The 21,688-nt window shown below is 49.9% G+C and overlaps 1 protein-coding gene across 2 annotated transcripts in view; it reads left to right on the forward strand.

Moving 5' to 3' along the window:
* Nucleotides 1-1,095: 1,095 nt before the first annotated feature.
* The window catches only part of olgc2 (membrane guanylyl cyclase), a 69,352-nt gene continuing 48,759 nt past the window's right edge, over nt 1,096-21,688 (forward strand). The window contains exons 1-5 of one of the 2 annotated variants that reach the window (XM_023963808.2): nt 1,096-1,508; nt 3,617-4,408; nt 10,390-10,571; nt 11,079-11,192; nt 20,863-20,998. In XM_023963808.2, the coding sequence (XP_023819576.1) occupies nt 3,661-4,408; nt 10,390-10,571; nt 11,079-11,192; nt 20,863-20,998 (1,180 nt within the window). In that variant the 5' untranslated portion in view covers nt 1,096-1,508; nt 3,617-3,660. 2 annotated transcript variants of the gene reach the window in all.

Below are 21,688 nucleotides of genomic sequence, written 5' to 3' on the forward strand. Positions count from 1 at the left end.
CTCTGCTGCGGTTCTGGGTTTTCAGGGATGAAGCCCCTCCTGGGTGTAGAGGTCCACGTCCTGCAGGTTCTGCATGATCCCCATCCTCGTGTTTGTGGAACACGTTTGAATCAGGAATCCAGGGTTTGATTCCTGGTGGGGAATCAACATTGGTACTGGGGGCAATTACCATCTCAATGGTGAGCAATTAACATCACCCAGTGGGGGCCCTTGGGCAAGACCCTTAACGCTGCGGCCCCCCAGCATGAATGATCCTGGTGACAGTCAGAGGGACCGTAGGTACGACCTGGCGGCTACGCCTCCACCGTAACCGCCGAGTATGAGTGAATGATGGAAGAACTTTGAAAAGCAGATAAATCCATTAGTATTATTAACATGTGGAACAGATGGTTCCTCAACCCGATCATTGAGCAGAAATGGACCTCCATCTCCTGGTGGCGGTTCAGGAGCAGGAGGTCATGTGATCGGAGTGAGGATGGAGTTGGTCCACTTCTGTGATCTCCTTAGGAACCGGAGGTCCTCCTCAGTCTGGAGGTCTGCAGTCGGTACCGCCTGTGGCCACCAGGAGGAGCTCCAGCCAGGCTCTGGGTTCTCCTCTGACGGGGATGGAGGTTCTGTCAGGAGGCGAGAACTTCAGCAGATCCAGGTTTTCCGGTGAGGTTCTGTGTTCCCCGCAGACCGTGGTCCCGGTGCTCCATCAGGACTCCTGATTTGCTCCCACGGTTGGAGGTTCTCCTGCTCCTTCTCGACACAGAACCTCCTTCTGATCTCCGTTCTCTGGAGGAGAAAAGTCTGCAGGAACTTCAAAGAAGCTGAAGAACAAGAACTTTCAATAAAAAGAAGTAACCTGCTTCCGGTTTGTCTTCGTTAACCGCGTGTGGGCGGAGCTACTACCAAGCTGTGATTTATTCTTAATGATGTTCGTTTACTTTAGTTTGTTTGATGTTTTTGTTGACGCGGTCATCGTGTGTGTGTGTGTGGGGGGGGGGGGGGGATCAGCGTGCCTCCTCCCCCTGGCCTGGGCGGAGGTGGGCGTGGCCCTGCCAGTCCACTTTACAATTGTTCCTCCTTTCCGTTGTCCCAGCGCCCCCCTCCCCCCGTGCCTTGCGCCGTCACTCCGCAGTTCTTCGGGAGCTTTTGGCGCTCGTGCGCAGATTTCTATAAGTGACGGCGGTGCACGCGGACGGCGGCCAAAGGCGGTTTGGGTCTTTGGCTCACCTGGACCTGAACTGAGCGCGCGCTCTTCTTGGACGCGGGATTTGGGCTAGGAAACGCGCAGCCTAGCACGCGCCGGGAGTGACAGAACTTCAGAACTGTGACAGGTGAAGTGACACCCGCGTGCGGATCCCTGAGAAGGCTGCGGCAGGAGACACCCCCCCCCCCAAAAAAAAATAAATAAATAAATAAAAGAAGAAGAAAAAAAAGAAAGAAGGCAACGACAGCTGACCGGAGCGCGCGCGGACACGGGAAAGCTCCGGACATGAAGAGGAGAGCTGCGGTCCGCTGAGGTAGGGGGGTGGGGTGGGGGGCGGCATCATCGGGGCAAGCCCACCTCCCACCCCAGGCTGCGAAGTGTCACCTGTAGAGCGGGTCACGTGGTTCTTGGAGACAGGGTTTGACTTCCTGCTTGAAGCTGGTCTGGAAACCAAAACCAACAGACCCAGCATAGCCACGTGGCTCTGTTCTCCCGGAGGCCAGTGAAGACGTCACAGGATCTCTTTCATTGCCTTTGATTGACACTTGTTTTTTTTCTGGCTTCAACCACATTAAATCAGTTTAGTTGCCATCTTTTGGTGATGCAGCCATCACCATGTTGGAGCCAGATGTCGTCAGTAATCAGGGATTGGTCCAAGTCGCTCGGAGTCCGCAACCTCTCTGACCAATCAGGTGTGAGCTTGTGGGATGGAAGAATCTGGCTGTGTCTGAATTCCCGCCTTCATAGTGCGTTCACCGTTTTCCAGCGCTCTCCGAGTCGACAAGTCCAAATTCAAGTGACTACAAATTTCCCAGTGTCCATTGTGGCGTATATAGACCACAATGCATTGCGTTTGAACAATTTTTGTGAAAATAATGTATGGAAATGTATGTTTAAAATAAAATATTAAGGTTTTATCTTCAGAGTGGATTCATAAATAGTCGTCATAAAAACGTCACATCGATTCGATTTTTCACTTCCTGAAATCGATGACGTCACATTCACCATTTAAATTAAAGTCCCACTAGCTGTCACACACATTTGACCCCTCCCCTGGGGGAGCGGTGAGCTGCAGAAACAGCCGCGCTCTGGAATCATTTGATGGATTTAACCCTCCAATCCAACCCCTTGATGCTGAGTGTCAAGCATTGGGTCCTATTTTTAGAGTCTTTGGTATGACTCGGCCTGGGTTTGAACCCCCGACCTTCCAGTCTCAGGGCGGACACTCTACCCACTGAGCTGGTATGGTTTAAAAAACCACTGGAGAGCTTTTATAATCCAGGGCATTACGTAGTCCTGCATTATCTAGTGTTTTAGTTTTTAGGGAGTAGGGCGGGAATTCCTCCTGCTGGACACGAAACCTTTTCCCATGATCCTCAGCGAGGAAAGCCAACCTCCTGAGCCCGTCATGAGTTCACTGGTCAGCTGTGTGCGCACGTGTCTGGCTGCGTCAGTCTCTGCAGAGGGATGAGGGTTGTGGCGTCATTCACTCAGAGCTGGTCAAAGGGGTGAGTCGGGTGGAGGCCTTTGCGCCTCCTGCTGCTGGAGGACGGTGGGTGTAAACCCTTCAAGTCCCACTCCAACTGAATATTTGTTCTGGTTCCAAAGCGTTCCCATTGGTCTATTAATTATGACCATGCATTTTTTAGACAAAATCTGTGTCTAGGACTCAGTTTCTGCAGAGCGGCAGGAGTTCATCCGAAACTCACCTCTGATTTGTGGGCGGGACCGTTGGCACAGAAGTCAACCTCCACTAATTTCCATCAATCCTTTGTTTACAGTTTTACAGCCCCTTACAAGCCCCGCCCACAGACGGGCGGGGCTGAGGAGAGGTCGGTCGAGGTCATGTATGGACTGGGAGTCACCTGTCTGGAGTTGGGTGTTCGTTTAGACCTCCAGCTGGTTTCAACTGAAATATTGGGTTGATGGACGTCTGTGGGTGGGTGGGTGGGGGGGGGGGGTCACATTTTACCTTTCAGAGTTGGAAATTCAGATCCTGACGGTTGTCTCACCTGAGGGCGGAGCCTGTTTCCTGCTTGCGACCCCTATGTGGGACTGGTACAGTCGCAGCAGGAACCATTGGGGGTTTTGCGGGGGGGTTGCTCCGCCCTGAGGAACCATTGGGGGTTTTGCGGGGGGGTTGCTCCGCCCTGAGGAACTATTGGGGGTTTTGCGGGGGGGTTGCTCCGCCCTGAGGAACCATTGGGGGTTCTGCGGGGGGGTTGCTCCGCCCTGAGGAACCATTGGGGGTTTTGCGGGGGGGTTGCTCCGCCCTGAGGAACTATTGGGGGTTTTGCGGGGGGGTTGCTCCGCCCTGAGGAACCATTGGGGGTTCTGCGGGGGGGTTGCTCCGCCCTGAGGACCGGGGTGGAGAACTAGTTTTGTATTGACGGAAAACAACGGCTGTGTTTGTGTCTGCAGGGTCAGAAGGTTCACCTGCTGGAAGTGGACCTTCTGGGACAGAGATGACCTGTTGGAGGCCGTGTTCTGCTGGATCGGTTCTACTGGTTCTGTTGGGCCTGCAGCAGGTATCTGGGCATTTGGGCCACCATCGTAGACGACATGCCCACGGACATCACGAGCGGCCACGGCAGAACATCACGCTAGCCATAATCCTACCAGAGACCAACACAGCTTACCCGTGGGCGTGGCCTCGGATAGGCCCCGCCCTGGAGCGTGCCATCATAAAGATCAACTCTGACCCAAATTTGCTTCCCAACCACCACCTTACCTATGTTTTTAAGAGCAGTGAGAACTCAAACGGTATTTGCTCGGAGTCCGTGGCGCCGCTGGTGGCGGTGGACCTGGAATTTGCCTACAAGCCGTGGGCCTTCATCGGGCCGGGCTGTTCCTACACGGCCTCCCCCGTGGGCCTCTTCACCACCCACTGGGACGTGCCGTTGATTACGGCGGGAGCTCCGGCCATCGCGTTCTTAGACGGAATCTATCCAACCATCACCAATACTGGCCCCACCCACAAGAAGCTGGGCCGGTTCGCCCTGCGGATCTGTGAGCACTTCGGTTGGCGGGAATACGTGACCCTGATGTTCAGCGACAACAAGGAGGACGACCGGCCGTGCTACTTCGCCATGGAGGGCCTGTACGAGGAGCTGAAGAGCATCAACATCAGCCTGCAGGACAGCGTCTTCGAGGAGAACAAGCCGCCCATCAACTACTCCCAGATCCTCGCCGACATCCAGAACATCGGCCGCGGTGAGTCTGCTTTGACCCAAACGCCTCGCCGTGCAGTCCTGCAGCAGGGACTGCTGGGATACCACCATCCACCGGGGTAATAATGGACCTCTCAGGGGTAGATGGAGAAATGTCCCCAGAGACATGAAATGAAATAAAAGAAATGTTGATTCTGTTTTAATATTCTGGAATTAGACATTTTGATCCTGAAGGCAAAAAACTACAAGATGTGTCGCAATTATAGTATAGTATCAGTGTTAGTATTATAGTATTAGTATTGTAGTATTAGTGTTAGTACTATAGTATTAGTGTTGGTATTGTAGTGTTAGCATTATAGTGTCAGTGTTAGTATTATAGTATTAGTGTTAGTACTATAGTATTGTAGTGTTAGTACCACAGTTTTAGTGTTAGTATTATAGTATTAGTGTTAGTTTTATAGTATTATTATTGTTGTAGTAGTATTAGTACTATGGTATTAGTGTTAGTATTGTAGTATTTGTACTATAGTATTAGTATTGTACTATTAGTAGTATAATATTAGTGTTAGTACCACAGTTTTAGTGTTAGTATTATAGTATTAGTGTTAGTATTATAGTATTATTATTGTTGTAGTAGTGTTAGTACTATAGTATTAGTGTTAGTATTGTAGTATTTGTACTATAGTATTAGTATTGTACTATTAGTAGTATAATATTAGTGTTAGTACAATAGTATTAGTGTTAGTATTGTAATGATAGTACGGTACTATGGTATTATTGATAGTATTATAGTGTTAGCATTATAGTATTCGTATTAGTATTATAGTATTAGTGTTAATATGTAGTGTTAGTTCTATAGTATTTGTGTTGCTAATATAGTGTTAGTATTGCGATATTAGTGTTAATACTACAGTATTAGTCTTAGTATTGTGGTGTTAGTACTATAGTATTAGTGTTAGTATTATAGTATCACTATTAATTCTATAGTATTAGTGTTAGTATCATAGTATCAGTGTTAGTACTGTGTTAGTATTATAGTATTAGTATTATAGTTAGGGTTGTGCCTATGGAGATACCATCATCCATCGTGAGGCCACGCCCCCGCCACGCTGCCAGTCGACACCATAAGCCGCGGTTACATGTGCAAAATGTCTTGATGGGATCAATGGTCGGATTAGAGTCCAACCGTGTTAATGGACCCAGAAAACCTTTTTCCGATCCTAACAAACATTCACATGGGTCACACTTTCAGTCAGAATAAATCATTCACACATGCGCAGTAGTGTTGGAAATACCGGAAGAGGAAATGAGTTCAGCTGAGAGGCTACATACATAGATATCTGGCAGCTCCGTAATAAACGAGATGATCTTCTAAACCTGCTTTTATTAATGTTATTATGAAGCGCCTCATTTTAATTTTAATCCGTGTGGTCAGTGCTTTTCCTGTGGAAGAACGGAGCTGGAAGAAGGCAGGACTAAGAGAGGCTAACACACGCTAACAACATTTAGCCTTGGATGAACATAAATCCATGCTGGAAATGCTACAATCTGCATCTTGGCTGCACGTAAATATGTGGGAATAACATCAGCCTTTATTTTGTCGGGACACGACAGGAAACACAAATCCACGTGATTGTTTGAACGGTTTCTAAGGACTGAGCAGCATTTCTGCTTCGAAGTTTACACACTGCGTTAGCTAGCGCTCCGAGCTCTGCCCAGACACACACTTTTACCGGGAGACCCGCTTCTCCTAAATTCCGGTTGCTCGTTCACGTAGAGCTGCGGGACGGATCACAGTCCTAAGTCTCCCACACGTAACAAAGCATCCTTACTTCCCCTAAAACACAAAACTTTAAGTCCGTCTGCTCTGCTAGAGACACGGTCGCTCGCCCCACCGGTCTAATCAAACGCAGGACCAAACCACTTCTTTTCTATTTTGTTTATTTTTGTTAAAGTCACTTCCCTCAGTTTAGACCGGATCATCGCGGATGAGTCATTATTTGGGAAATGAAATAGATAAAGTAATAAAGTAAAATAACAAATAGCTATTATATAAGAACGAAAAATTACCCCCCCCGATGATATCATCGTCCATCCCGATGGTTGACTGCAAACATTGTCAACGGCCAATTTAGGGGACATCGCCCAACCCTACCATCAGCTGTTTTGGTTGGATAATTCTCAGCGCCCTTTAACCATCGACTGTATCACAGACCTGGACTGAGTGTGACGTCATCCAGACAAAATGGTTTATTCCGGCTCCAACCAAATGAAGTTTCATACAAGTTGACACTTTTTCACAATATGGACGCTGCCATATTGGAGCCAGATGTCATCAGTGATTGGTCCAAGTCGCTCTGAGTCCTTATTTCTATGGCAACCAGTTTCACCGATCACCGGTGAGCTTGTTGGAAGGCCACACCCCTAACACTCAAAAGCGAGCTACACAAAGTCTGGGAAACATTCTGAATGTTGGAGGTTGGGGCAGCAGGCTCCGCCCACATTCAATGGAGCATCTGATTGGTCAGTTTATAACTGGAATAAATTGAACTACAAAGAAAAAAGAGGATTATCAAGGGGTTAGGGTTAACCCTATGCGGAACGGTTTTTCTGACCAATAGAAGGACGGAGGAACCGCTGTTTTTTTCTCTGTCTGGACCGCCAGGGGGGCGGAGCCTCTCAGTCCAGTTCCCAGTACAGTCAATGGACTGAGGCGGGTTGTAGCGACCTCTGGTTCAAGCCTATGGAGTAGCTGCTGGGAAGGTTCTGGTGGACGTCAGAGAAGGTTCTGTTCTCCTGAAGAACCTGGAACCACAGAACGTCTGAGTTCTCCCTCCTCTAAAGGTCACAGCTCGCCAAACACCTTCAATACTTCCTGTCTGCACGGACTCAGACGGATGGAACCAGAATCTTCATCAGAACCAAGGAGGAATAGGTTCTAGCGACCCGATTCATCTTCACAAAAGACAAGAATGTCATCTTTGCCAACTGATCAGAACCAGAACCCTGCTTCCCAAGGCCCGGTACTGCTCAGCCCCCCCAGTGTTTCTGAAAGGTGGATTTCACTGCAGGTTTGGGTCACTTCCATAGTCTGTAACCCCCCCCCCCCCCCCCTCCCTGCTGCCTCAGGGCTTCATCATCGTCCTCTTCATGCAGCAGAAATCTGAGTCGGATCGATGGGGGGGGGGGACACAGCAGACAGGCTTGGACAACAGGAAGTGACATCACCAAACCCCCACCTTTTTGAAAAGTTGAAGCCCTCCGTGCATAGAAAGGCCTGTGGGGGGAGGGGTGACATCAGCTGCTTCCTAATTTAAGCTGTATCAGTGGGGGGGGGCACAGTGAAAGGGATCAAAGTTCTGGTGCTGACCCGTTCATGTCGCTCCAGCTTCATCCTTTCAGAGGGTTCTCTGACCGCTGTGTGTGTGTGTGTGTGGGGGGGGGGGGGGGTCATGTCAGTAATCTCCTCTTGGGGGGGTTAGGGTTAACCCGGTTCCTCAGAACCTTTGAGTGTTCCTCAGCAGAACTTCCCCTTGTTTCACAGGGAACCAGGTGGGGAACGTGTTCCTGCATCTCCAGGAACATGTTGGAAACATTGCACATGTGCAGTTTTCCTAAAACACAAAGCTTTTCTCCAGGGGGCCAGATGGGGGGTTTGGTTCTGGACGAACCACCTGCTGGTCCTGGTTGATCCAGGTTCCAGGTGGAACTGAGCAGAGATTTGACTGGATCTTCAGGAAAGCTTTGGAAGAAGCTGGAAGACCCACTAGCTCACAGAACCTCGCTGTCCTGCTTTTTTTCCAACCAACCTCCTAATTCTCACCTGATCCAGGTGATCAGCAGCAGAGGAGGGAGGGATTCTGGGAAACCAGCAGGAGGCGGGCCCTCCAGGCCGGGAGTCTGACCCCTCTGCACTACATGGTATTGTCCAAAGAGAAGGTATCTGTGGGCAAAGGCGGAGCCTGAGAACCTAGATGGAGGTCCGGGAGAACGTCTGCGGTGGGGGGGGGGGGTGATCTCCTCCCTGCACTCCCATCAGGAATCTGGAGGGTCTCGGCTGTTCTGGGAGGACTTTGGAGTTTGGGGATCTGCTGACCTGGATGTGGAACCTTCAGGATCACTTGTTCCTCCAAACGTTTGGAACAAAGGTCAATCTGATTGAAGAGCAGGGCCGAGGTCACGTTCCTGGCTCCGGGCTTCCCGCTCAGACGCGGCTGACATCAGCGCCTCGTCTGTGGCGCGGTGGGGAAGTGGGCAGCCGCTCATCCAGAACAAACGGGTCCAGGAGGTCGTGCTTCAGGCTTGGTTTGGCGTTTGTTGCCCATCTGGACGCGGTTAAAGATTAATCTGCTGGAATCTCAGAGCAGTTCTCAGAGCGCCACGACCCACGCCGTTGTGCGTTCACACACCCCCTCCCCCCCGCAGGACGCTGCTCCACAGAGGCATCTCTGGAGGGGGGGGGCTCTCCTCCTGTCCGACGCTGAACTTCCTGCCAGCTTCCCTGGAGTTTGAGAAACCAACGAGGCAGTTGGAGTCTCTGAGGAAGAGCGGATGTTCTCACAACTCTGCTGCTGATCCGCATACCGGGCTTCGGGTTAGAACTCGTTCTTAGCCGTGCTCGCACCACAACCGGTGCGTTCTCGCGCTTGAGTCCAGAGTCCGGTTGGCGGTTCTTATGGGAATGTTCCGTACTGCACTCGGACGCTGTCACAGTGGACCGTTTAGGTGGGCCGGTGGAGGAGGTCCAGATCAGAGTCCAGAGAAAACAAAACCTCACCCTGAACCAGAACCTACAGGCAGACCAGGGAGGAGCATGGAGAACCACCGTTAGAACTTTGTTCACCTGCCACCTGCTGGATGGGAGGACCGTCTGTTCTCATGTGTCAGGCAGTTTCAGTTGATGCTAAACACGTGAACCGGGTCCAAATGGACCAGAGCAGTTCTGTATGGACTCAGACGGGCTTTGAGCTGCAGATGAAACATCTTCTGGTTTTTGCAGCAGTCTGTGACCCTGAATCCGCGGCCTCTGTTGGAACAGACGGACCCGATGACGGCCGCCGGCGCCCACGAGCGCACGCATGAGCGGCTCTGCAGCAGCTTCCTGTGTGACCGCTGAATGCCGGCGCTAATGGAGGGGGCGTGCCCCTCTGAGCACAGCGGCAGGCGGCATCATGACCTTCATTTACGTGGCTGATCGATTCCAGCCACTCCGGTCAGAGAGCGTGCACGTGTCCGTGCGCGATGAGGCTCACTGCAGCAGTGCCGGCGGCGGCTCTGCAGGGCTGCTGGACACTCAGGCCCCACAGACGTGATTTAGAAAGTTCCTTCAGGTTTTCTGCTTAAGCACTCAGAAGGTCTTTAGAGGAGCTTCAGGAGGTGATGGATCCGCGTGAACAGAACCTGTGAAGGTCAGACGAAGCTCTAAAGCCTTAGAAAAGCCGACTTCAGGGGGTCACATGACCATCTGCTGGTGACCTCTGACCCGCCTGTTTACCATGAAGCCACAGGGGAAGCGCGGTTCCTGTCCCGGGTGACCTGAACGTTACAGAGTGAGCTGATGGATAAATGATGTGACGGGGGTGGGGGGGTTCTGCTGTCGCACACACATCTCCGTTACGTGAGCGCCTGGCGCTCTAATCACATCAGCACCACTCTGATGAGCGCCAGTATTTTTCCAGCGCCGCTCTGGAACCTGGACGCCTCCTGGAGACCAGGGGGGTGGGGCTTATGGAGCGCGGCGGTCACGTCCTCCAGGAGGCTTACGTGTTTGACACCAGCCGGGTCCAGAACGGCTTTGGGTTTTGCTCTGCAGAACTGAGCCGTCTCAGCTGTAGTAGTTCGTGTCAAAAGCATCCGTCACACTAATCCTGAGGCTGCAGATTCCATAAACACGCCTGAGCCGCATGGGAACGGCTGCAGATGATATCTGCATGTGACCTCTGACCTCCCACGCTGCAGACGTGGTTGTGGGCGGACTTCCTGTGGCGCCCGTCATCTCTGCGTCCTGTCTCCCTGTCCCGGCAGTGATGTTCGTCTGCTGCTCTCCGGACGTCTTCAGGAGGCTGATGATTGAGTTCTGGAAGGCCGACCTTCCTCACGAGCAGTACGTCTTCCTCTACATCGACCTGTTCGCCGTCAGCCTCAGCAACAAGCAGCCCTGGGCCCGCGGCGACCAGGACGACACCATCGCCAAAGACGCCTTTCAGGTACACAGAGTCCACATTTCCAGGTCCAAACATGTGAGGTTGGTTCTGAAGTAAACTTGATCAGATTCACAAAACAAACAAAACACAATCCAGCTAACAGAAATCTCCTGATGATGATGAGATGAAGGTCAGTTGATTGGTGAACGGTCACTTCCTGTTCGGATCATGGCAGATTAAGTTGATCTGATGCAAAAGCAGGACGTTTCTGCAGAACCTTTGGGCAGAGTTCTGCAAAGAGGGCTTTCCATGGTAACCATCCAGAGAACACTCCTGTCAGAGACAGTCTGCCTCCTGTGGTCTGGACAGGAACTGCAGCGTTTAGATCGTAAGCTGAATCTGTGGCCGGGGCTCCTAGGTTCATAAAGTCCTTGTTGTGGTTTGGCCTGAAGATGGCGCTCAGTACAGTGAAGTGAGTTTGTGTTGGTTCCTGCTGGGTTCCCGGGGGTCAAATCTCCAGAACCGGAATGCTCTGGTTCTGTTCTGTGACCTCAGATCTTTTCCTTCCAGAGCGTAAAGATCCTGTCGTACCGTGAACCTCAGAACCAGGAGTACCAGCAGTTTGTCCGTGACCTGAAGGCGGACGCCAAGACCTCCTTCAACTACAGCGTGCAGGACTCTTTGGTGAGGGGGCGTGGTCTCACTGCATCTGTTCTTGGATGGATGGATGGATGGATGAGAGGATGGATGGATGGATGGATGGATGGATGGATGGATGGATGGATGAGAGGATGGATGGATGGATGGATGGATGATGGATGGATGGATGGATGAGAGGATGGATGGTTGGATGGATGGATGGATGAGAGGATGGATGGTTGGTTGATGGATGGATGGATGGATGGATGGATGGATGGATGGATGGATGGAGGGATGGGTGGATGGATGGATGAGAGGATGGATGGATGGATGGATGATGGATGGATGGATGGATGAGAGGATGGATGGATGGATGAGAGGATGGATGGATGAGAGGATGGATGGATGAGAGGATGGATGGATGGATGATGGATGGATGGATGGATGGATGGATGAGAGGATGGATGGTTGGATGGATGGATGGATGAGAGGATGGATGGATGAGAGGATGGATGGATGGATGGATGGATGATGGATGGATGGATGGATGAGAAGATGGATGGTTGGATGGATGGATGGATGAGAGGATGGATGGTTGGATGATGGATGGATGGATGGATGAGAGGATGGATGGATGGATGGATGGATGGATGATGGATGGATGGATGGATGAGAGGATGGATGGTTGGATAGATGGATGGATGAGAGGATGGATGGATGAGAGGATGAATGGTTGGATGATGGATGGATGGATGGATGAGAGGATGGATGGATGGATGGATGGATGGATGATGGATGGATGAGAGGATGGATTGATGGATGGATGATGGATGGATGGATGAGAGGATGGATGGATGGATGATGGATGGATGGATGGATGAGAGCATGGATGGATGGATGGATGATGGATGGATGGATGAGAGCATGGATGGATGGATGGATGATGGATGGATGGATGAGAGGATGGATGGATTGATGGATGGATGATGGATGGATGGATGAGAGGATGGATGGATGATGGATGGATGGATGGATGAGAGGATGGATGGATGGATGAGAGGATGGATGGTTGGATGGATGATGGATGGATGGATGGATGGATGGATGGATGGATGGATGATGGATGGATGGATGGATGGATGATGGATGGATGGATGGATGATGGATGGATGATGGATGGGAGGATGGATGATGGATGGATGAGAGGATGGATGGATGGATGGATGGATGATGGATGGATGGATGGATGATGGATGGATGGATGGATGATGGATGATGGATGGATGGATGGATTGGCATCTCTGGATCTGCCCTAAGTTGGCTCAAGTCTTATCTAGAAGACAGGAAATATTTTGTTGAAATTGGGAGTTGTGTCTCAGACTACATGGCCTTGACTTGTGGTGTGCCCCAGGGATCGATCCTGGGACCCCTTCTGTTCAACCTCTACATGCTGCCACTAGGGCAGTTAATACGCAGTAATAACATATCTTATCACAACTATGCAGATGATACTCAGATCTATGTGTCACTGACAACAGGTGAATATGGGCTGGTGGATTCACTCAGCCACTGCCTCCAACAGATCAGTGCGTGGATGCAGAACAACTTTCTCCAGCTAAACTCAGACAAGACCGAAGTTATTGTTTTTGGCCCACAGAAACAAAGAGAAAGTGTCAGCAGCTACCTTCATTCTCTGTCTCTTAAACCCTCAAATCAAGTCAGAAATCTAGGGGTAATCATGGACTCTGACCTGAACTTTAACAGTCATATCAAGTCAGTAACATCAGCGGCATTTTACCATCTGAAAAACATTGCCAAAATCAAAAACATAATCTCAAAGCGAGACCTGGAGATACTTATTCATGCATTTGTCTCCAGTAGGTTAGACTACTGTAACGGCCTGCTCACCGGCCTCTCCAAACGAGCTGTAAAACAGCTTCAGTACATCCAGAATGCTGCTGCTCGAGTCCTGACCAGAACCAGGAAGTATGATCACATTAGTCCTGTGCTCAGGTCTTTGCACTGGCTCCCTGTACCTCAAAGAATAGACTTCAAAGCAGCTCTGCTTGTGTACAAGTTTCTCCATGGCCGAGCACCAAAGTACATCTCTGACATGTTAGTGCCATATGAACCATCTCGTACTCTGAGGACCTCAGGGGCCGGCCTCCTGTTGATTCCCAGAGTCAGAACTAAACAAGGGGAATCAGCGTTTCAATATTCTGCAGCTAAAATCTGGAACAGCCTCCCTGAATTCGTAAGACAGGCCTCTTCTGTGTTCATGTTCAAATCTAGACTTAAAACATTTCTGTTTAGCCGTGTATATGACTGAAAGGTCCTATCTGCACTTTTCTTTCCTTTCCTTCCTTTATTTTTAAATCTTTTTTTTTTTCCTTTTCTTTTAAAGTAAATTTTATGTTGATTATTTCTATGATGTATTGTGATTTTAATTGCATTTTTCTGTTTTGTGAAGCACCTTGAATTACTTTGTGTACGAATTGTGCTATACAAATAAACTTGCCTTGCCTTGGATGGATGGATGGATGGATGATGGATGGATGCATGGATGAGAAGATGGATGGATGATGGATGGATGGATGAGAGGATGGATGGATGATGGATGGATGGATGGATGAGAGGATGGATGGATGGATGGATGATGGATGGATGGATGGATGGATGGATGATGAGAGGATGGATGGATGGATGGATGAGAGGATGGATGGATGGGAGGATGGATGAGAGGATGGATGGATGGATGGATGATGGATGGATGATGGATGGAAGGATGGATGAGAGGATGGATGGATGGATGAGAGGATGGATGGATGGATGGATGATGGATGGATGAGAGGATGAATGGATGGATGGATGATGGATGGATGCATGGATGAGAAGATGGATGGATGGATGGATGATGGATGGATGGATGAGAGGATGGATGGATGGATGGATGATGGATGGATGGATGAGAGGATGGATGGATGGATGGATGATGGATGGATGGATGAGAGGATGGATGGATGGATGATGGATGGATGGATGGATGGATGGATGAGAGGATGGATGGATGGATGGATGGATGGATGAGAGGATGGATGAGAGGATGGATGGATGGATGGATGGATGGATGGATGGATGATGGATGGATGGATGGATGGATGATGGATGGATGGATGGATGAGAGGATGGATGGATGGATGGATGGATGATGGATGGAAGGATGGATGAGAGGATGGATGGATGATGGATGGATGGATGGATGGATGAGAGGATGGATGGATGGATGAGAGGATGGATGGATGGATGATGGATGGATGATGGATGGATGAGAGGATGAATGGATGGATGGATGATGGATGGATGGATGGATGGATGGATGAGAAGATGGATGGATGATGGATGGATGGATGAGAGGATGGATGAGAGGATGGATGGATGGATGGATGATGGATGGATGGATGATGAGAGGATGGATGGATGGATGGATGAGAGGATGGATGGATGAGAGGATGGATGGATGGATGGATGATGGATGAGAGGATGGATGGATGGATGGATGAGAGGATGGATGGATGGATGAGAGGATGGATGGATGATGGATGGATGAGAGGATGAATGGATGGATGGATGATGGATGGATGCATGGATGAGAAGATGGATGGATGGATGGATGGATGATGGATGGATGGATGAGAGGATGGATGGATGGATGGATGATGGATGGATGGATGATAGGATGGATGGATGGATGGATGATGGATGGATGGATGAGAGGATGGATGGATGGATGGATGGATGGATGGATGGATGAGAGGATGGATGAGAGGATGGATGGATGGATGATGGATGGATGGATGGATGATGGATGGATGGATGGATGGATGAGAGGATGGATGGATGGATGGATGGATGGATGATGGATGGAAGGATGGATAAGAGGATGGATGGATGATGGATGGATGGATGGATGGATGAGAGGATGGATGGATGGATGAGAGGATGGATGGATGGATGATGGATGGATGATGGATGGATGAGAGGATGAATGGATGGATGGATGATGGATGGATGGATGGATGGATGGATGAGAGGATGGATGGATGGATGGATGATGGATGGATGGATGGATGAGAGGATGGATGGATGGATGGATGGATGATGGATGGATGGATGAGAGGATGGATGGTTGGATGGATGGATGGTTGGATGGATGGATAAGAGGATGGATGGATGAGAGGATGGATGGTTGGATGGATGGATGATGGATGGATGAGAGAATGGATGGATGAGAGGATGGATGGATGATGGATGGATGGATGGATGAGAGGATGGATGGTTGGATGGATGGATGGATGGATGGATGGATGGATGGATGATGGATGGATGGATGGATGGATGGATGAGAGGATGAATGGATGGATGGATGGATGGATGGATGAGAGGATGGATGAGAGGATGGATGGATGGATGGATGGATGATGGATGGATGGATGGATGGATGATGGATGGATGGATGGATGGATGGAAGGATGGATGAGAGGATGGATGGATGATGGATGGATGGATGGATGGATGAGAGGATGGATGGATGGATGAGAGGATGGATGGATGGATGATGGATGGATGATGGATGGATGAGAGGATGAATGGATGGATGGATGATGGATGGATGGATGGATGGATGGATGGATGAGAGGATGGATGGATGGATGGATGATGGATGGATGGATGGATGAGAGGATGGATGGATGGATGGATGGATGATGGATGGATGGATGAGAGGATGGATGGTTGGATGGATGGATGGTTGGATGGATGGATAAGAGGATGGATGGATGAGAGGATGGATGGTTGGATGGATGGATGATGGATGGATGAGAGAATGGATGGATGAGAGGATGGATGGATGATGGATGGATGGATGGATGAGAGGATGGATGGTTGGATGGATGGATGGATGAGAGGATGGATGGTTGGATGGATGGATGGATAAGAGGATGGATGGATGAGAGGATGGATGGTTGGATGGATGGATGGATGGATGATGGATGGATGGATGGATGGATGAGAGGATGGATGGATGGATGAGAGGATGGATGGATGGATGAGAGGATGGATAGATGGATGATGGATGGATGGATGGATGATGGATGAGAGGATGGATGAGAGGATGGATGGATGATGGATGAGAGGATGGATGGATGGATGGGAGGATGGATGAGAGGATGGATGGATGGATGAGAGGATGGATAGATGGATGATGGATGGATGGATGATGGATGGATGGATGGATGATGGATGGATGCATGGATGAGAAGATGGATGGATGGATGGATGGATGGATGGTGAGAGGACGGATGGATGGATGGATGATGGATGGATGGATGAGAGGATGGATGGATGGATGGATGATGGATGGATGGATGATGGATGGATGGATGATGGATGGATGAGAGGATGGATGATGGATGGATGATGGATGGATGGATGGATGGATGATGGATGGATGGATGGATGATGGATGGATGGATGGGAGGATGGATGGATGGATGAGAGGATGGATGGATGGATGGATGGATGAGAGGATTGATGGATGGATGGATGGATGGATGGATGATGGATGGATGGATGGATGGATGGATGAGAGGATGGATGGATGGATGGATGATGGATGGATGGATGGATGGATGAGAGGATGGATGAGAGGATGGATGGATAGATGATGGATGGATGAGAGGATGGATGGATAGATGGATTGATGGATGGATGGATGATGGATGGATGGATGAGAGGATGGATGGACAGATGATGGATGGATGGATGAGAGGATGGATGGATAGATGGATGGATGGATGAGAGGATGGATGATGGATGGATGGATGGATGGATGGATGGGAGGATGGATGAGAGGATGGATGGATAGATGGATGGATGATGGATGGATGGATGGATGGATGGATGAGAGGATGGATGAGAGGATGGATGGACAGATGATGGATGGATGGATGGATGGATGGATGAGAGGATGGATGGATGGATGAGAGGATGGATGGATAGATGATGGATGGATGGATGGATGGATGAGAGGATGGATGGATGGATGATGGATGGATGGGTGGATGGATGAGAGGATGGATGGATAGATGATGGATGGATGGATGGATGGATGGATGGATGAGAAGATGGATGGATGGATGATGGATGGATGGATGGATGGATGAGAGGATGGATGGATAGATGATGGATGGATGGATGAGAGGATGGATGGATAGATGGATGGATGGATGAGAGGATGGATGATGGATGGATGGATGGGAGGATGGATGAGAGGATGGATGGATAGATGGATGGATGATGGATGGATGATGGATGGATGGATGGATGAGAGGATGGATGGATGAGAGGATGGATGGATAGATGATGGATGGATGGATGGATGGATGGATGAGAGGATGGATGGATGGATGATGGATGGATGGATGGATGGATGAGAGGATGGATGGATAGATGATGGATGGATGGATGGATGGATGGATGGATGAGAGGATGGATGGATGGATGATGGATGGATGGATGGATGGATGAGAGGATGGATGGATAGATGATGGATGGATGGATGGATGGATGAGAGGATGGATGAGAGGATGGATGGATAGATGATGGATGGATGGATGGATGATGGATGGATGATGGATGGATGGATGGATGGATAATAATAATAATAATAAACTTTATTTGTATAGCACCTTTCCAGATAAAAATCACAAAGTGCTTCACAGTACAACACGATAAAACAACAGTAAAACACACAAAGAAATTAAGAAAAAGCTATTTTAAAAAGATATGTTTTTAGCTGCTTTTTAAAAGAAAACACTGAGTCCACAGATCTGAGGCTGAGAGGAAGAGAGTTCCAGAGGGATGGGGCCACTGCGGCAAAGGCTCTGTCTCCTTTAGTCTTTAACCAGGTTCTCTTCGCAGCCAGCAGACCCTGGTCACATGACCTCAGTGACCTGCTGGGAGTGTATGGCTGCACCAGGTCTTTTATGTAGACTGGTGCTTGGTCATTAAGAGCTCTGTATGTTAAGACCAGGATTTTAAAATGCACTCTGTAGTGGATGGGGAGCCAGTTCAGCTGCATTGACAACGGGGTGATGTGTGAGAACTTGGATGACTTGGTTAAAAGCCTGGCAGCAGCGTTCTGGACAACCTGGAGCCGTTCTAGAGATTTTTTACTTAAACATGTGAAGATGGAGTTGCATTAATCGAGACGGGAGGATATAAAACTGTGAATGAGCATGGATGATGGATGGATGAGAGGATGGATGGATTATGGATGGATGGATGGATGGATGGATGATGGATGGATGGATGGATGGATGGATGATGGATGGATGGATGGATGATGGGTGGATGGATGGATGGATGGATGGATGGTGGATGGATGGATGATGGGTGGATGGACGAATGGATGGATGGATGGATGGATGATGGATGGATGATGGGTGGATGGATGGATGATGGGTGGATGGATGGATGGATGGATGATGGGTGGATGGATGGATGAGAGGATGGATGGATTATGGATGGATGGATGGATGGATGGATGGATGGATGATGGGTGGATGGATGGATGATGGGTGGATGGATGGATGGATGGATGGATGATGGGTGGATGGATGGATGATGGGTGGATGGACGAATGGATGGATGGATGGATGGATGGATGATGGATGGATGATGGGTGGATGGATGGATGATGGGTGGATGGATGGATGGATGGATGATGGGTGGATGGACGAATGGATGGATGGATGATGGATGGATGATGGGTGGATGGACGAATGGATGGATGGATGGATGGATGATGGGTGGATGGATGGATGATGGGTGGATGGACGAATGGATGGATGGATGGATGGATGGATGATGGGTGGATGGATGGATGATGGGTGGATGGATGGATGATGGGTGGATGGATGGATGATGGGTGGATGGACGAATGGATGGATGGATGGATGGATGGATGATGGGTGGATGGATGGATGATGGGTGGATGGACGAATGGATGGATGGATGGATGGATGATAGATGGATGGATGGATGATGGATGGATGATGGGTGGATGGACGAATGGATGGATGATGGGTGGATGGACAAATGGATGGATGGATGGATGATGGATGGATGGATGATGGATGGATGGATGATGGGTGGATGGATGGATGATGGGTGGATGGATGGATGGATGGATGGATGGATGATAGATGGATGGATGGATGGATGATGGGTGGATGGACGAATGGATGGATGGATGGATGGATGATGGATGGATGGATGGATGATGGGTGGATGGACGAATGGATGGATGGATGATGGATGGATGGATGGATGGATGATGGGTGGATGGATGGATGATGGGTGGATGGACGAATGGATGGATGGATGGATGGATGATGGATGAATGGATGGATGGATGGATGGATGGATGATGGATGGATGGATGGATGATGGATGAATGGATGGATGGATGATGGATGGATGGATGATGGCTGGATGGATGGATGGATGATGGATGGATGAGAGGATGGATGGATGGATGGATGATGGATGGATGGATGGATGATGGATGGATGGATGGATGGATGATGGATGGATGATGGATGAATGGATGGATGGATGGATGGATGATGGATGGATGGATGATGGATGATGGCTGGATGGATGGATGGATGGATGATGGATGATGGCTGGATGGATGGATGGATGGATGATGGATGATGGCTGGATGGATGGATGGATGGATGATGGATGATGGATGGATGGATGGATGATGGATGGATGGATGGATGGATGATGGATGGATGATGGATGGATGGATGGATGGATGGATGGATGATGGATGGATGGATGGATGGATGATGGCTGGATGGATGGATGGATGGATGATGGATGATGGCTGGATGGATGGATGGATGGATGATGGATGATGGCTGGATGGATGGATGGATGGATGATGGATGGATGGATGGATGGATGGATGGATGGATGATGGATGGATGATGGATGGATGGATGATGGATGATGGATGGATGGATGATGGATGGATGATGGATGGATGGATGGATGGATGGATGGATGGATGATGGATGGATGATGGATGGATGAATGGATGGATGGATGGATGATGGATGATGGCTGGATGGATGGATGGATGGATGGATGGATGGATGATGGATGGATGGATGATGGATGGATGGATGGATGGATGGATGGATGGATGATGGATGAATGGATGGATGGATGGATGATGGATGGATGGATGGATGGATGGATGATGGATGGATGGATGATGGATGGATGGATGGATGATGGATGGATGGATGGATGATGGATGGATGGATGATGGATGGATGGATGGATGGATGGATGATGGATGGATGGATGGATGGATGATGGATGGATGGATGGATGGATGATGGATGGATGGATGGATGGATGATGGATGGATGGATGGATGATGGATGGATGGATGGATGATGGATGGATGGATGGATGATGGATGGATGGATGGATGGATGATGGATGGATGCTGCAGAGTCCGGCTTAGACTGAGACATTCATGAACCTGGAGGAACCGGATCTCCGTCTGCTGTTCTGCTTGGTGACCCGGATCCTCTGGGTTCTGCTGGTTCTGAAGCTGCTTCCTGTCTTCCAGATGAACATCATAGCCGGGGGCTTCTACGACGGCCTCATGCTCTACGCTCACGCCTTGAACGAGACCGCGCTGGTCCCTGGCGCCCGACCGCCGGGAAAACTCATCTCCGGAAAGATGTGGAATCGAACCTTCCATGGTCAGTGCACGGACAGAACCGTTCTGACCCAGATTCCCACTGAGGTTGGTAGAGCTGCTGTGGTTCAGCGTCTGCAGCAGGTCGGACGGTACCGCGGCGCTCTGACCTTTCCGCGTGGCTCCTCCTCAGCGTGGCACGGGTCTCCGTGGGAGTGTCTCAGAGACAGGCGCGTCTCTAAAGGAGGGGGAGGAGTCTGACTAAAGGTCAGCTCGGCGCCGCGGCAGCACTTTGATCCTCCGCCCACCTCAACAACAACATGCCAAAAATGGGCAATGGGGCGGAGCCAATATCTGAATTCCTCCTGGCTCCACCCCCCCGGAACTGTTGGTACAAACTGTGCAGTAAGTGGAGCGCTGCTGCAGACGATGAAGATGAGGATGAGGAGGGATGCAGGACTGAAGCGGCTCATCTTCAGGAATGCCCCCCCCCCCCCCCCCCCCCAAAAAAAAAGGTGTTATATGATCTGATCTACGAACATTTAAGGTCATCCCCTGTATGTGTGAGTGTGTGTGTGAGGGGGGGGGGGGGGGGCACTGGCAGGGAAGGTGTGTAGGAAGAGAGGGGGGGGGGGGTAATGACATTTCATCCCAGATAATCGTCCTGACTGACGGGGCTGGGGGGGGGGGGGCGTGAAGAGGAGATCAGATTACAGCTTCCTGCCGCCGTTTCCGCTCCATTAACTAATGGATG

Source organism: Oryzias latipes, chromosome 16 (assembly GCF_053564925.1).
Source record: "Oryzias latipes strain Hd-rR chromosome 16, Olatipes_Hd-rR_3.1".
NCBI lineage: Eukaryota > Metazoa > Chordata > Actinopteri > Beloniformes > Adrianichthyidae > Oryzias > Oryzias latipes.